The 16,835-nt window shown below is 49.2% G+C and overlaps 1 protein-coding gene across 2 annotated transcripts in view; it reads right to left on the minus strand.

The window, feature by feature from the left end:
• Nucleotides 1-16,835, minus strand: part of ANKRD33B (ankyrin repeat domain 33B) — an 85,201-nt gene that overhangs the window by 7,373 nt on the left and 60,993 nt on the right. The window contains exon 3 of one of the 2 annotated variants that reach the window (XM_011287289.4): nt 7,981-8,121. The exons of the other annotated variant lie outside the window; for it this stretch is intronic. Within the exon in view, the coding sequence (XP_011285591.2) occupies nt 7,981-8,121 (141 nt within the window). The remainder of the gene's footprint in view (nt 1-7,980; nt 8,122-16,835) is intronic. 2 annotated transcript variants of the gene reach the window in all.

The following is a 16,835-nucleotide window of genomic DNA, read 5'->3' on the forward strand; positions in this document are numbered from 1 at the left end:
CGTGTGGCCCTTCACTTCTTGTACTGAGTTGGTCGGTCCTGGGTCTACCATCTTTACCAGACCGTGGGCTTCTCCAGGACAGAGCCCCCATCTTAGGTTGGCTTCCTCGACACATATCATCCTGGCTGGTGGGAGGCATGCATTTCATAAAGGTTTGCTACAAAATGGATGGAGGTCACAGCAGCCAAGGGACCTACCTGAGGCATCGAAGTTGCCAACAGAAGGTCTCATCTGTGTTTATTTCCTGCCTACCTGTCAGGGAGGGTCACTTCCTCTATGACACTTAGTGCTCTGTGTCAACGTGGCCAGACCATGGCACCCCAGGGATTTAAGCAAACACTAATCTAGGTGCCCTGTGAAACTGTTTTGTAGATGCCATTAGCATCCACAATCAGTTGTCTGAGTGAAGGAGATTACCCTCAATAATGTGGGTGGGCGTCATCCAATCGGTTGAAGGCCTCAAGAACAAAAGCCAAAGACTTCTGGGGAAAAAGGAATTCAGCCTCAAGACTGCAGCATTAACATCTGCCCAAGTTTCCAGCCTGATGACCTGGCAGATCTGGGGCTTGCTAACCCCCAAGGTCATGAGCTAATTCTTTAAAATAAATCTCTTAACATGTATCTCCCAGCGGTTCTGTGTTTCTGGAGAATCCTGACTCCTATATCCTCAGTCTCCCTTAGACTAGTCACTTCCTTAATAAATCTCCCCCGTCCCACCCACCGCCCCCTCCTAATATTGCAAATTTAAACTTCAGCTCAACTTGATGAGATGTTCATAAATTTCAGCGCAGTCGTATAAGAGAAATTAAGAAGGTATTGCTGTTCAATTAATCTTGGTCCAATCTCAGCCCCATACACAGTTAAAAATCATTCAGGATTTCAGGTCCCATTAGTCATACTTTGACTGGCAAAGCAGTGTGGAGAACTAGGGCAATTATCTAGTCTGTGAGCTCTCCAGGGACCAGGACCGGCAGAGGCTTCTGCATTTACGTCTCACGCGGACCCAGGTGTTTGACATGTGGTGGCGGCTCGGTACGTGCTGAACGGAGGCGAGGAGGGGCTCAGCAGCCTCCCCGGCCTGGCGCCCCTCCAGCGGCCCCCTGGCACAGGCAGGCCCGCTCACCTGGGCTTGCCTCATAATGTGCTTAATGCTGTGGCACATTAAAGAATAGACGTACTCGGAGAGTGATAATTATTTGGAACTGGAAATCGGGATGGAACTCATTAGCCAGAGTACAATTTATAAACTGACAAAAATGAAAAGGGGGCAGTAAAAATGTCATCGCAAAAAATAGATGACACATTAAGCCTTAATTAATTGCACGTCACTTAAAAAGGAACAAACTGCAAAATTAAAATCTTAATGAACGTGGCTTGAGAGAGACATTTTTCAAAAGCTAATCGAAAACTAAAGGAGCAGCTGTCCAAAGGGTAGTTCAGTGCTTCCTGCTGTTTTCGTGCCTTTCCCAAATGATCTCGGAAGGGGCGCCTGGGTGGCTCAGTCAGTTCAGTGTCTGACTCTCGATTTTGGCTCAGGTGGTGATCTCACGGTTCCTGGGTTCGAGCCCTGCACTGGGTTCTAGCGCTGACGTCACAGAGCCTACTTGGGATTCTCTCTTTCCCTCCCTCTCTGACCCCCTCCTATCTCTCTCTCAATAAATAAACAGAAAAAAAACCCAACAACAACCCTTCAAAATGATCTTGGAAACCACACACTTTTAAAGAACAAAGGCCACTCTGATGGTGATGCAGCCTGAGGACTTGAGCCATGCTACACGTCTGGGATTCATGTCGTGAAGAAGGGCAACATTAATGGCCTAGACAGAGCGATGAAACCGTGGGAGGCCAGCACCGATGGTCACCACTCTGTAAGTGAACGTTTCAGAGAACAGAGGATTCTGAAAGGCCGGTGTGTGCATCTTCTCCCCGGGAGAAGGGACCCTGGGCCTGGCATCCTCCCCGGCCTGGCACCCTCGCTTCCTACCCCTGCTGTCTCACCCGGTGCTCCAGCCATGCAGACGGAAGTTGGACTCCTACCCACGTGTCCGTTTGCTGCCATGTTGAGTGCTGTGAGTTGTCTACACAAAGTCCTCGATTTCACTCAAGGCAGCAACATACTTAGTTCTGGGCAATGCATCATGACTGGCGTAGACCAGGGTTTTGCCATGTCAGTACTACTGACGTGTTGGGCCAGATCATTTTGTTGTGGGGGCCGTCCTGTGCATCGTTAAGACTTTTAACAACAACCCCGGTCTCCACCCAGTGGGGGCAAGTAGCATTCCACAGTTGTGACAACCAAAAATTTCCCCAGATATTAGCACGTGTTCCCTGGGGGGGACAACACCCACCCCCAGTTGAGGATACTGGTCTAACCCAATAACTTCAGTCCTGTTCCCCTTTTCCTTAGCCTCTCTTACAAGGGTCAGTGAGCCCCAAAGAGAAGGCTCTTGCACCCTGATAAAAGTGATGACTGTGGGTAGTGCCGCTTTCTTTCTAAAACACAGATCTGAAGCCTAGAGTTCTGGTGCAATGTGAAGTAACCAGCCAACATGTGGGGGGGAGGGGGGTGCTGGGGGGGGAAAAGAGGTGCTGTGGGGGGGAGGGGGTACTGGGTGAGGGAGGATAGGAAGTGCTTGGGGGAGGGGGGTGCTGATTGTGGGGGGGAGGTGTTGGGGGAGGGGGATGCTGGGTGGGGGGAGAGAAGTGCTGGGTGGGGGGAGGGGAGGTGCTGGGTGGGGGATAGGAGGTGCTGTGGGAAAGGGGGTGCTGGGGGAGCGGATGGGAGGTGCTGGGGAGGGGGTGCTAGATGGAGGAAGGGGTGCTGCTGTGTGGGAAGGGAGGGGGTACTTGGTGGGGAGGGTGGGAGGTGCCGGGAGAATGGGGGTGCTGGGTGAGTCAGGGGTGCTGGGTGAACAGAAAAGGGAACCCAGTTCTGGGATGTCCTCATGGAGCCCAGGGCCAGCTCTGCACAGCTACTGCCTGCCTTGAGACTTCTGGGGGGGGGGGGGGGAACAGAGGCGTGTTTGCTTTCAGCCCCCATCAAGTCAAGATGTCTGTTCCTGGAAGCAGAAAGCATCCCAAACAGGTGCCAAAGGAAAAGAAGCTACCTTCCGTCATTCATTCTCAGATACTGTCCCCCCAGCAGTCATGGCCAGACTAGAAGAAGGCAGACAGAGCCTGGGCACATCACTTCCTTTCCAAATTCTCTGCCAGCCCCCCAACATTACCTACCCTTCTAAGCCCGTCTCTGGTCCCCTCCCAGCAAGAGGCCTTTCTCCTGACACAGGAGCCTGTGGACCAGCTCCTGCAGCTTTCCTCCCATGTGCCATCCCGGCTTGTATCTTGGGGATCAATCAATACGATCAGTCAGGACACAGGGTCTCAGGAAAGAGCCCTGATCTGGTGGGTGGGGGATGGGGCACCTCCTTCTAGCCTGCCCCACCCCCAAAGGCATTTCTGAGATACCTTGTACTTGGTCCTTCAGGGAGTCTCAGCAGGGCTGAGTCCCAGTTGCCCACAGGGTCTCCCCTTTCTATCCTTCACCCGGCTCCCTCACCTTCCAGAGAAACTAGTTGTCCCCACGTCCTGTCTCAAGGTTTCCTTTTGCGTCAAGCTAAGCGCCCAAGCTAAGACACTGTCTGTGGTGACATGGAATGCCTGATTTTTAGCCCTTTCTCTACAAATTAATCTGAAATCATTCCAGCTTGGCAAATTCTCAGCTCACAAGAGATTCCTGTTATCCTTATAAACAATAAAGAAACCTCTGCTGTGATGTTGTATCACTTGGCTTTGCAGAAGCACACACAGTCGGGGCTCGCCTAGGACACGAATGACCACAGGACCAACGAGGAGAGTGGCCCTCGTTAAGCAAGCCTCCTACACCTTCCCGGATGTCTGCGTCGTGGCTGGGGATCACAGACGCGTGAAGGGGTTTGCCTGTTTCCGCTTCCCGAAGGCCAAATGCCACACAAATCACACCACGCTTCAGGTACAAAAGCCTAAGCAGGTCTAGAGCTTGCCAACCTCCACTGAGTTCTGCTTCTCTTCAGAGAAAGTCGCATCCTCCTTATGGCTTCTCAGGGCCACTTATTTAAAGAGACCTGTCACTTCGGGGCATTAATATTCCACTGAATTAACGAGACTCCACGGCCCCACTTGGGATTCTTATCAGCAGAGCGGACGCTAGTCCTGGGGCAGCCGAAAACCAAAGAGCCAGTAAATCAGCTTCCCAGACCCCGGTTACATTTTTAATAAAATCCAAAGTTTTGATCATTCCCACGTTATTTCGTTCTGCCTGACGAGGTAAGATAAGAGCTGACGTGTGTCTGTATGTTATGAACTACTGGGAAATCTAAACAGTGCTGGCAGGGCATCCAGTTCGATGATCCATCATTTCTCAAAGGAGACGCTTCCTACTGAATATAATGAAATTGCAACTGGGAAATTCAACTCAGGTGCAGGAGAAAGGCTGCACTTGGAACAAGAGGGATGATATATGCATTTCTACCCATTAACGCATAACAGTGCGCGTGCCTTTTGCTTTTGAAATGATCACATGATGACCACTGATTATCTCTCAAGGGACTTTCCACAGCTACACTAAACACGCTCCGTGTTCAAGTGTCAATCCCAAGAAACACTCATGCGTTAGTATCTTTAAAGGCTTTCTTAATATTGACATATTAAACGGAAAGAAGACCTAAAACTACCTGTGCGAATTTTTAGGCATCCCAACAAGTATCCTCACTGCTCTCCATCCAACCCAGGAAAGACATTCGATCACACATTTTTTTTCTTTCTTTAAAAAAATCTTTTTTGACGTTTATTTATTTTTGAGGGAGACAGAGACAGAATGCGAGTGGGTTGGGGCAGAGAGACAGGGCGGCACAGAATCAGAAGCAGGCTCCAGGCTCTGAGCCGTCAGCACAGAGCCCGACGCGGGGCTCGAACTCACGAGCCGTGAGATCGTGACCTGAGCCGAAGTCGGACACTCAACCGACTGAGCCACCCAGGCGCCCCTTTTTCTCTCTTTTTTTAAAAAGTTTATTTATTTTGAGAGAGAGGTGCAGAAAGAGAGGGAGAGAGAGACAGAATCCCAAGCAGGCTCCTCACTGTCAGTGCAGAGCCCGATGCGGGGCTGAAACCCACGAAGAGTGAGATCGGGACCTGAGCTGAAACCAAGAGTCAAACGCTCAACTGACTGAGCCACCCAGGTGCTCCTCACTTTTTCTTCTTTTAAAACACACGCGTACATCTACTGTAAAAGGGAAGTGTAACGCATTTTCCTGGGGAAAAGAAGTGTGAGCCACCTCAGAGGTAATAGTAGAAAATTAAGATCTTCGAGAAGTGAAACACCAAAACCTTAGAGGGCAGTTCAGAAACCCCTCCGAAGAGCTGTCAGATTTTTATTTTAAGAAGGACTATAGAACAAGCTGGAAGGAGGAATGCATATAAGAAGGAAAAGATTCTCTTCTTTTTTTCTGTCCTTTCCCATTTAAGTTACTGACATCACTGTTTCTCAACAAGAGGCCGTTTTACACGCCCAGGGGACTTTTAGCAATGTCTGGAGACATTTTTGGTTGACTGGGAGGGCGCTAGCATCACCTGGTGGGGAGAGGCCAGGGCAGGTGCTGAATCTCCTACAGTTCCCGGGATGCCCCCCACCCCCCACCACCACAAAGAATTATCCAGCACCAAATGACAGCAGTAAAAAGATTCAGAAGCTGCGAGCTATGTGCCCACGACCCTCGGCAGGAATGTCTAAGTATTTCACCACAGGGATATTTTTCAAGGGGGACAAATATACCACTGCTTTTCATTCATGTGACAAACAATTACTGAGCACATGAATTCACAAGTAACAATAATAATAACAACCGCCATTGACCAGAGGCTTCCTCCACGCTGGACATACACCCAAGGGCTTTCCACATGGGAGTTCATTCAGTCCCCATTACGACTTCCTACAGTCGTTCACCTCCCGTCCCAGCAGAGACCCAGGGCGTTAGGTGACTGGCCCAGGTGTAGGGACGATAAACGAAGGGACTGGAATCAAGAACCAGGGGTCCTGGCTTCCAAGTCAGTTCTGCTGACCATTCTGCTCGGACAAGGAACAGTTCAGGGTGGGTGGACCACAGGTCTGCACCCGTGAGAACCGTGCTGGACTCCGACGCGCAGGGCCCAGGAGGAGGGCACGGGCAAGGGGGAGGAAACCTAACGCCATGAAACCTAATGCCAAATTCATTATCCATAACCGAGGCCCTGGACGCGCTGCCCTGAAGCAGGCCCATCCCTCAAGAGGCCCCAGAGGCATTTCTGCAATCCTGTAAATGCTTAGCGAACGCCTGAAACTTCCATCAGACCCAGAAAAAAAGCGGAATGACGGCCAACACCTGGGCATTTTCCGGAGTGATGGCAAGGCAATTGACCTAAGAACAAAAGGGCTGTAATTCAAATTAATTCATCAGGAAAAATGAAGTGATGTGATTAACACCATAAATGCTTGGGTAGAAAAGGAAATTACTAAAGACCTACACTCAATTATAACTAAGCTCCAGAAGCAGTAAAAGCAGACGAAGCCTCCCCCAAATACAAGAGCATCACAAACACCGGTTAATTAGGAGGAAGCGTCTCTTTGCTGCTATAGGACAGGCAAGGCCTAAACTCGTCTGAAACTGCTATATCTCGCCTTTCAAAAACGAAACTGTCAGAGTCAAAAGCACAACCAATGGGACTAATTCTAATTATGATCTTTTTTATTTCCATGAAAGTTTTCCTCTTCGAAGCCTGCCATCACTTACAGGATTTATTTTTCCTCCAGTTTCTCCTAAACCCTCAGGGTAAAGCAGGAGAAAAAAAAAAAAAAAAATCCAAAGAAGCTGTGACTCGTATAACCCCAATCCAATCGCAAGGAAAATGACAGGCTGAGGACACCATACGGGCCAGTTTGGAGCCAGGCAGGTCATGAGCAGGGAGGTAAGACTGAGAAACTGTCACCGACCACAGGACACTGGGGACACGTGGCAGTTACATGTGGGAGCCTGGATGGGATCCTGGAACAGAAAGGGGACAGCAATGGGAGAACGGGTGGAATCTGAGTAAAGTCTGGGGTTTAGCTAAGAGTCCTGGACCAACGTTGGCCCCCCAGTAAGACGTTAATGTGCAGGAAACAACTGAGGACCAGGTGGGACTCTGTGCTATCTTTGTCACTCTCCATTCATCTAAATTATTCCAATAAGAAACTTAACTTGAAAAAAAAAAAAGTCAGTCCATTAAGCGTCTGACTCTTGATTTCAGCTCAGGTCATGATCTCATGGTTCGGCAGTTCGAGCCCCGCATCGGGCTCTGCGCTGACCATACAGAGCCTGCTGGGGATTCTCTTTCCTTCTGGCTCTGCCCCTCCCCACCCTTTCTCAAAAGAAATAAAATAAACAAAGACGAACAAATATGGGCAGGAAGGAGCTAAGGGTGAAGGACAGCTCATCAGGGAGCAGGGAGGGGTTTGCTATGGGGTGACAAGTGCTGTGACCTCCCGCCCCACCCTGAGGGCTTTGCTTTCCTTTTTGTTTGTTTCCACTCAGAGGATAACGGCTGCACACCTCAAAGAAACCATTCTTCGCTACATCTGCTAGGCTTAGTCTCTATGGAACTGATTCCTCTCGATACATATTCTTTTTTTATATAAGCTTATTTATTTTGAGAGAGACAGAGAGAGAGAGAGAGAGAGAGAGAGAGAGAGAGAGAGAGAACACAAGCAGGGGAGGGCCAGAGAAAGAGGGAGAGACAGTGAATCTGTCAGCACAGAGCCTGACGTGGGGCTTAAACTCACGAACCCATGAGATCATTACCTGAGCGGAAAGGAAGAGTCGGACACTTAACCGACTGAGCCACCCAGGTGCCCCGTCAATACACATTCTTTCAAGGGCCAAAATCAGCACTTCCTGAGACCCCTGGGACCGCACAGGGCAGGTAGACACATACCTGCCAACATCAGGGCTCGGATGCATTCCGTCCGGCCCTGCATGGCGGCTTTCATCAGGGCCGTGAACCCAAACACGTTCCTCCTTTCAAGGTCAAGGCCGGGAAAATAGTTCAACAAGTAGTTGGTGATGGTGGCATGTCCTGCAAAGAGAATTACACACGTTTACTGACCACCTTCCACAAGGAGTGTGCACCCCAGTGAAGCATTCTTCCTAGAGAGAGAAGGTCCCATGGTCGACCTCCCGGGCCAGCCCACTTGCGGGGGGTGGGGGTGGGGGTTGCCTCTTAGACACAAGAAATAATTCTCATGAAGTCCGGTAAACAGGAAGACACAGGGAGCCAGCCTGGTTCACTCTGGTTCCCTTTGGCCCGCCCCCTTGAGGGTTCAGCTGTCCATCAAACTGGTAAGGAGGGAGCGTGGGGGTGGGGGTGGGGGTGGAAACTGAGCTGAACTAGCCTCCAGCGACACTGGCTGGTCGGGGGAAGGTTCCAGATGCTGTCAGCTCCCAGCAGGAGATGCCAAGGCAAACAGATGCAGAACGAAAAAGGAACCTCAGAGCCATTTCTCAGCGCTCCCAAAGAGAAGGTCACCATCACACCAATAGGATACGCCCGTTCATGCTGTCACTGTCCATTACCACTCAGACATGTCTGTCTATCCGTCCGTCTGCCTGTCTCTCACACACACACGAACAGGCAGACAGGGAACTGGGAAAGATTGCTACCCAGACCCAGCCATAACCTAAGCTGCTAAGAACATTCATTTCAGAATACAGATTTTCCACTCCCACCCCCAAAAAAAGAATATAGATTCTCCCCTTTATCACCTTGCACCTCCAAAAAGGACCCGATTTTCTGCTCATTCCCAAAGGGGTTCCTCAAAAGCCCACAAGTTCTTGGATCTGGGTGAATAAGGAGAATGCCAGGTAAAAAGCATTATACCCAGGATTCTCCTGGCTCAACCCCAGAAAACCAAAATGGAGGGGGGAGCTCCTCAAATACAGCTACCAGGGCCACATTAAGAGATTCTCGGGTCAAATAAACATGCTGCCCGATGCCCGCCGCTATACTGAAGTCCTAGTGTGAAATGACACCCTGCGTCCCTCCACTTCAGTCACCTAGGGCAGGGTCCCAAGCTTGGGGCTAGTGACATTTGGGGCCAGATTATTCTTGTTGTAGGACTGCCCTGGGCATTGTAGGATGGTTAGCAGCATCCCTGGTCTCCACCCTTAGATGCCGGGGGCATCCACATCTCTCCTCCTGCCCAGGTATGACAACCAAGACTGGAAGAGTCTGCGCCCGAATTTTTGTTGACAGCAGGCAGCCATGAGGCCTCACCTCCTCTGCCACATCCCAGATCTCATGCAGCGACTGTCCTAGAGTCAGCCAGGGTTGGAGGGCAGCGGGGGGGAAGTGGCCAAATATTGCCAAATATCCCCGGTGTTGGACAAATCCCCCCTGTTCAGAGCTCTTGCCCTAGGGGCTCAGATTTCACAGTTTGAGGACCAAACGCATGGAGGTGGGAGATGGCTTTCTCTCCACCTCCCCTTCACCTGGGCCCCTGCACCCCCAGGCCCTTCCCTGCACCCGCAGACCCTCCCCGCAGCTGCCATCTGACCCCGGCCCCTGCTGACTCAGCTAACCTACGCTGGAGACGGCAAGAGCCTGCGCGACACCATCTCCTGGGCCTCCGGCTCTCCGAACCCCCCCATTCTTTCCAGCGCACACGTGCTCCAGGGGAACCCCCACTGTCAGTCAGGCTGCAGCCATGGGGCCTCGTGGACACTCCAGTGCTCTCTGAGGTTAAGTAGGTATCACCTCCTCCCCCAAGGGAGGCCTCTGCACCATGGAGATGCCAGACCCATGAGGCCACTTCCCCCCCACGCTGGCTGACTCTAGAACAGTCCCTACATGAGATCTGGGATGTGGCAGAGGAGGTGAGGCCTCACGGCTGCCCACTCTCGACAAAAATTGGGGTGCGGACTCTTCTAGAAGCATTACTGGCTGCCTACCACAGACCTCAGCCCATCTCCTGAACTCATGGCAAAAACTGAAAGGTGAACCGTGAAGCTTTCTGAGAGAGAAACATTAACTAACAGCACGACCTTGCCGGGAACAAGCCAGAAACACACGGGTGCCACACACCAGCCGTGACTCACAGTTTCCGACCAGCTCGTGCTTCGACTCACTGTGCCCTCCGTTGTCATCAAAGGTGCCGGGGAGGGTATGATGCCAGCCACCAGGTGCCCAGAGCAGCTTAATTGCTCTAAACTGTCAGGGACGGGAGGGTCCTTTGATCTCAGTCAGATTTGTCACCCAGCTGAACGCTCTGCGGCACCTGTCACTTAGATTTAGCCAGGGTCGAAGTGCAACGAATTGCAATTCGTTCCGAGCCATTTCTTCTAAAATGCGTGTCTGTCGTGATTTGCACCAGGATGTCCTTTGCACCAATATATCCTAAACGCTTTGAACAGGCGGAGAGAGGAAAATTTGAAAATCCACACTGCAAACAGCCCATTATACAGAACTGTTCTGCTTGTTATGTTGAGCTCAGGAAAATCAACGTGTGGCTGACGCCTTCTGACATCCAGGCCTGAGCTTCCAATGACCCAGGAAATCCATCCTGCCTCCCCACTGGCTTTCTCAGGATATCAGAATAATCCCTCTTTAACACAGATGGTCTTGTTCAATGAAATCAACAGTGGACAAGATGCTTCTAAGGACATAGAGATATTAACCTGTCTTCTGTAAATAACAAGACAATAGGTCCAAAATGGAATCACTATGCTAAGTCCTCAGTCACCAAACAGTTTTTAATTACAGTTTGGCTCTCCCAGAAATGGAATCTTAGAGCGAACAGGAGAGGGGCAGAGAGAGAGAGGGAGAGAGAGAATCCCAAGCAGGCTGTATGCTGTCAGGGCAGAGTCCAATGCAGGGCGCAATCCCACAAAGCGTGAGATCATGACCTGAGCTGGAATCAAGAGTTGGAGTAATAGAGATAGATAGACACAGAGGACAAACACACACAGCCTTGCTTACATAACCAGAACATGCACCATACTGAAATCTAGTTTGAGCCCCGTCCAACCTTCTGGGATTACATTTAGTTCCTGAAGTCCTCGGATGAAACCCTTTCAAAAGATGGGCTCTCCATTGAGACCTCCAAAGCAACCCCCATGAGCTTTACCCTGCCTAAGAGAAGGGCACAAGTGACCCAGGGGCTAAGTGAATTCTGGATGAATTAACTTCAGTGGTATGATTAAGCAACAGCGTAGACAGAGAACTTAGTGCTTAGAAGAGCTGACTGCGAGAACACCCAAGTTCAAGTCCCAGCCTGCCACTGAAAAGGTGGGTGACGTTGGGAAGGTGAGCCAACTTCACTGAGTCTCTGTTTCCACTTCTAGAAAATGGGAGATAATATCGACCTCACCGTTTTTGAAAATTACAGACAGTGTGTGTAAAAAAAAGTGCCTTGCAGAAAAATTCCAGATAATTCATGCAGGTCTACCCTCTGAAGGCAGTGGAACGTAACAACCCGCTCCTTACGCGCAGCTCTGCAGAGTGACTTCCTTTCAAGGAGACTATGGTGAGCAGGGAGGGGACAGTGGAGACACTTATCAAACACAACAGCCTCAGCCAGGTGACCAAGGTGAACATCCATGGTGGTAAGTCATGTTGACGGCCGTACTGACAAAGATTCTGTGCTTGACCAAACTTCAGTTGGGCTCCTGAACCCTCTCCCTGGCCCCTCTGTGCATTTCCTTAGAAAATCTAGTTTTAGCAAGAACTCCATTCAGTTTGACCAGCACCACCCTCCATATCTGATCACGGTCCTCACCCTCCATACCGCCCCCCTGCCCCGGGAATGACAGATCACCCTGTCCTGTCTTCAGCAAGAATCCTGTTACCTCAGTTTAGCCAGAACTCCCTTTACCCCGGATATTCTTCTGAGTGATTTTCCACCTGCTGTCCCTCACCCTGTTCCTTGGCTATAAATTCCCACTTGCCCATGCTGTATTGGGAGCAGAGCCAAACCCCCTCCACCATCTGCAAAATCCCATGGCAGCGGTCCCTGTACCTATCTCAGTGAAGATAGTCTTTCACTCAATGAAGATAGTCTTCACCTGAATGAAGTCTTTCGCCATCTTTAACGACTGTCACTGCATTTTTTTTTTTAAAACAGGACCTTTGGTAAGATGTGACGAGAACAGTACTTTCCTCCGTGGTCCTCCCTGTCAAAAGTTACAACCCTAGTCTAACCACGAGGAAACATAAGGCACGCCCAAACTGAGGGATACTCTACAAACTACCTGACCCGTACTCCCCACACCGTCAAGGTCACAAAAACAAGGAAAGTATGAGAAACCATCACAGACAAGAGAAGCCTCACATGACAACTAAATGCAACGTGGAACCCCACATGGGACCTGGAACAGAAGAAGGGCATCGGAGAAAAGCTGATAAAGTCGGAGTAAAGAATGGACATGAGTGAATGCTAATAAAGCATCGATACTGTTCATTCACTGTGTCAAACGTATATCACTAATGTAAGATCTAACCACAGGGGAACCGGGTGTGGGTATAAGAGACTCTCTCTACCACCTCTGGAGCTCTTCCGTGAGTCCAACTGTTGTAAAATCAAAAGTGTGTTTTCAAAAAGGGGGATCTAGCATGGGGCCACTCAACAAGAATACAAGGTCAGGACAATGATTCTGGGTGGGCAGCTGGGTGTGGATCCTCTCCCCGCTGCACCCAAGCCTTCCTGGGCGGTGGGTGGGCAATGAGCCCTGGGAGGGCAGGCGGGTGGAGAGGCGTGGCTGACTCTGAGGGCCCCTGAAGACCTGACCGGACAGGCCTTGATGACTGGCTGAGCCAGGAGCAGAGACTAAAAAGCTGAAGCTGAGTTCTGGTATCGCCCTGCCGCCAGGTTTCTGGCTCCAATATGGATGGCCAAGAGCATCATCGCCGAGTGAGTGTATGAGGGTGGAAATCCGTGACAGCCATGGTGCCCATGGATGGAAAAGGTCGCCTGGATCCCCCACCCAGCCCACCTATGCTGTTTCCCAGCTGACTATCCCCCATGTCCCATGTGGAAAATTTTTAACTCTCCCACTGCTTTTTTTCTTTCTTTTTTTTTTTAATGTGGAACTTCATGAATTCGCATGCCATCTTGCACAGAGGCAAGGCGATCTCTGTATCGCTCCGCGTTGAGCACGTGGCTGCCGAAGCGAGCACAAACTTTCCCACTCTTAAATCACCTACCTCCCAGCCAACCCCACTCTCAGGAGATGACACACACTCTACCTCACAAAGGGAACAGAAAACCACAAGAAGTGAACCCCCGACTTTCCCTCACCACCCCCACAAACTTCCCCACATCCACAAGCAGTCTCTCGTCCTTCCCTCCTTAAGAAAAAAGAAGGGTGACTCTTCTATTTAAAGATGCCAATCTCTCCTCCCCTTCCAGTGCTTTAAAAACTCTCTCTGCCCACTTCTGTGGAATATCTGTGCTACTGATGACCTCCTCTCTCTTCAACCTCTCCCTCCTAGCAAATCCACTCTGATCAGATTGCACTGATGGCTCAAATTTTTCACTTTGTCCTTTGTCACATGACCTCACAGTTCTTCTGTTAAGAAAAACATTGGCTGGGGCGCCTGGGTGGCTCAGTCGGTTGAGTGACTGACTTCGGCTCAGGTCATGATCTCACAGCTCGTGAGTTCAAGCCCCACGTCGGGCTCTGTGCTGACAGTGCGGAGCCTGAAGCCTGCTTCAGAGTCTGTGTCTCCCTCTCTCTCTACCCATTCCCCACTCATGGTCTCTCTCTCTCTCTCTCTCTCTCTCTTTCTTTGTCTCCCAAAAATGAATAAAACATTTTTAAAAATCCAAGTATGTTAAAATAAATAAATAATAAAATAAAATAAAATAAAATAAAATAAAATAAAATAAAATAAAAGGCATAATGCAAGCAGAAGCTTGAAACACACTTACTTGGCTAAACTCCTTCTCGCACTTGTGCCTTAGCTATCTTCATAAGAAAAACACGCCCAAGCCAGCCTGATGGTCCCAGGAAGAGGACAGGAAGTCCATGGAGCAGACCTGCCATAGCTGGAGTACACAAGCACACTCTAGAACAGGGTCCAGCTCACTCACACACATGTGAGCAAAAGTAATCTAGATTATCTGATCCCCAGTCCATTCAACGATGCATGAACAACAAATATATCTTAAACTAGAGTTTGGGGTTGCTTGTTACGCAGCAATAGCTAACTGGATGTTCATGTGAACGGGTCTCCCATCTTAAAAAAATTTCATACATACATATGACTGTCTTAGTCCATTCAGGCTGCTGTAACAAACTGCCACAGAATGGGTGGCTCAAACAACAAATATTTCTAGTTCACAGTTCTATTGTCTAGGAGTCCAAGATCAAGATATCAGCAGATTCGGTCTCTGGTAAGCACTGATTCTTGGTTCATAAACAGCTGTCTTCTTGTTGTGTCCCCACATGGCAGAATGGGGGAGGGAACTTTCTGGAGTCTCTTTTCTAAAAACACTAATGCTATTCATGAGGGCTCCACCATCATGACCTCATCATCTCCCAAAAGCCCACCTCATAATACCATCATCTTGGGGGTCAGGATTTAACACAAGTCTGGAAGGAACACAAACATCCAGTCCATTGCAATGACCAGTAATAATCCTGTGAACCTGTCTGCCCATTCCAACCCCGACCCTCAGTCATCTGACTTCTAAGCTCAACTTCCTGAGTCATCCACTCTCACTCTTGCTACTTACACTCCCCAAATCCTCCTGAAAGTACTTTCCATCAGTCCCCAATGACCATGTTGTAGGGGAACCCAATGGCTATCAGTCCGTTTTCCTCTTCCTTGACGTCTTCATAGTTTACCCCTTGTCTTGTTCCACTCTTTCGAAACACTCTTTTTCCATGGATATCCTGATAGTTCACCCTTCTGATTTTCCTCCTATCTCTCCAGCCACTCCTCAATTTCCTTTATGAGAGTCTCTGTTCTCTTTTTCCTGAAATGCTGTTGTGCCTCAGATGCAAGACGAAGCCCTCCTCTTATCCATACACTCTTCCTTGGTGACCTATCCGTTCTCCTGGATCCAGATATCACTCTAGAACTCCCAGACTGCTTATCTCTAGCTCTGTCCCTCTTCGTGACTTTCTTAGCTAAATATCTGTCTAATGGATATTTCATCTTGAGTGTCCCACAAACAAATCAAACCCAAAACAGGTTTCTTCGAAACCTGTTCCTCTCTCTCACATTCCTTATTCAGTGATGAACATCACCAATCACCTAGGTGTCCAAGCCAGAAATCTGGGCTTCGTCTTCAGCCCTCCCTCACTTTTTCCCCCATCCAAAGTTATCATGCAATTCTGCCAACCCCATCTCTTAAATATCTTGCAAGTCTATTCTTGTCTCCCCATCCCCATAACTACTCCCTGATCTAGACCATCACATCCCCAAGGGCTACAGCCCATCTCCTAACTGTCCTCCTTAGTTCCATTTATGCCTTCTCATCAATTCTCCACATTACCAATATGATAACTCCAAGAAGAAATTCTTCTGGTCAAGAAAACTACTACTTAAAACCCTTAATGGTTCTACTACTTCACAACTCTTTAGAAAGCTAGCTCCTTTTGGGGCACCTGGGTGGCTCAGCTGGTTAAGCATCTGACTCTTGAGTTCAGCTCAGGTCATGATCTCAGGGTTCTGTGAGTTCACCTGCACCAGGCTCTGTGCTGACAGTGTGGAGACTGCTTGGGATTCTCTCTCTCTCTCCCTCTCTTTCTGCCCCTCCCCTGCTCGCCCTTTCTCTCTCAAAATAAATAAACAAAAACTTTAAAAACAAATAAAATAAACACTTAGCTCCTTTTAATCTGGCCCTGCTCCCTGAAAGGTAGCAGAAGATGCCACCCCAAATTATGCTACTTTGATATATATTATTTTATTTTATTTTATTTTTTAATTTTTTTTTCAACGTTTATTTATTTTTGGGACAGAGAGAGACAGAGCATGAATGGGGAAGGGGCAGAGAGAGAGGGAGACACAGAATCGGAAACAGGCTCCAGGCTCTGAGCCATCAGCCCAGAGCCTGACGCGGGGCTCGAACTCACAGACCGCGAGATCGTGACCTGGCTGAAGTCGGACGCTTAACCGACTGCGCCACCCAGGCGCCCCGATATATATTATTTTAAACTGAAGGCAGACACAAGGAAAGCTCCCTGCCCTCTCCCATTTGCTTAAAAGCAGGACACAAATTTCCAAAAGAGTCCCTCCTTCTCTTTGTACCAGGAAGAGAAAAGTTAATTGCTGAGGCAGCTGCGGATCCTATCAGCTTGGAGAGGCCCCAGAGAAATCTACATGACAAACTTTCTAGTCTTTAGCTACCATTAGTTTACCTTCCCACAGAGTACCATCCCTGGAAGCCTAAAACTACTTTGTTTTGTCCTGTCATTTTTCCGCCTATTTGTTCTTTGCTCAAGATCCCATAGAAGCTGGAGTTCTAAGTCACCTCTTTGAGTTACTCATTTTTCCCTGGTTATCTCCTGTATGTACATGAAATATACATGTTTATAAACTTGTTTTTCTTCTGTTACCCAGCTACTTGATAAGCCATCTCTTCCAATGGAAGCTCTTTGCTGGTCCTCCAAGCCTGAATTAGGCACATGAACCATCCTTGTATCCCAGACCCACATTTCCATGTGGCTGTGGATTCCCACCACCACTACAACCCTCATGACCGTGCTCATACATCCAAAACTTCCAATTGACAGCAAAATAAATATATATCTGGAAAGTGATATGGCTCAAGGATTACTATCTCTCTC

Source organism: Felis catus, chromosome A1 (genome assembly GCF_018350175.1).
Source record: "Felis catus isolate Fca126 chromosome A1, F.catus_Fca126_mat1.0, whole genome shotgun sequence".
NCBI lineage: Eukaryota > Metazoa > Chordata > Mammalia > Carnivora > Felidae > Felis > Felis catus.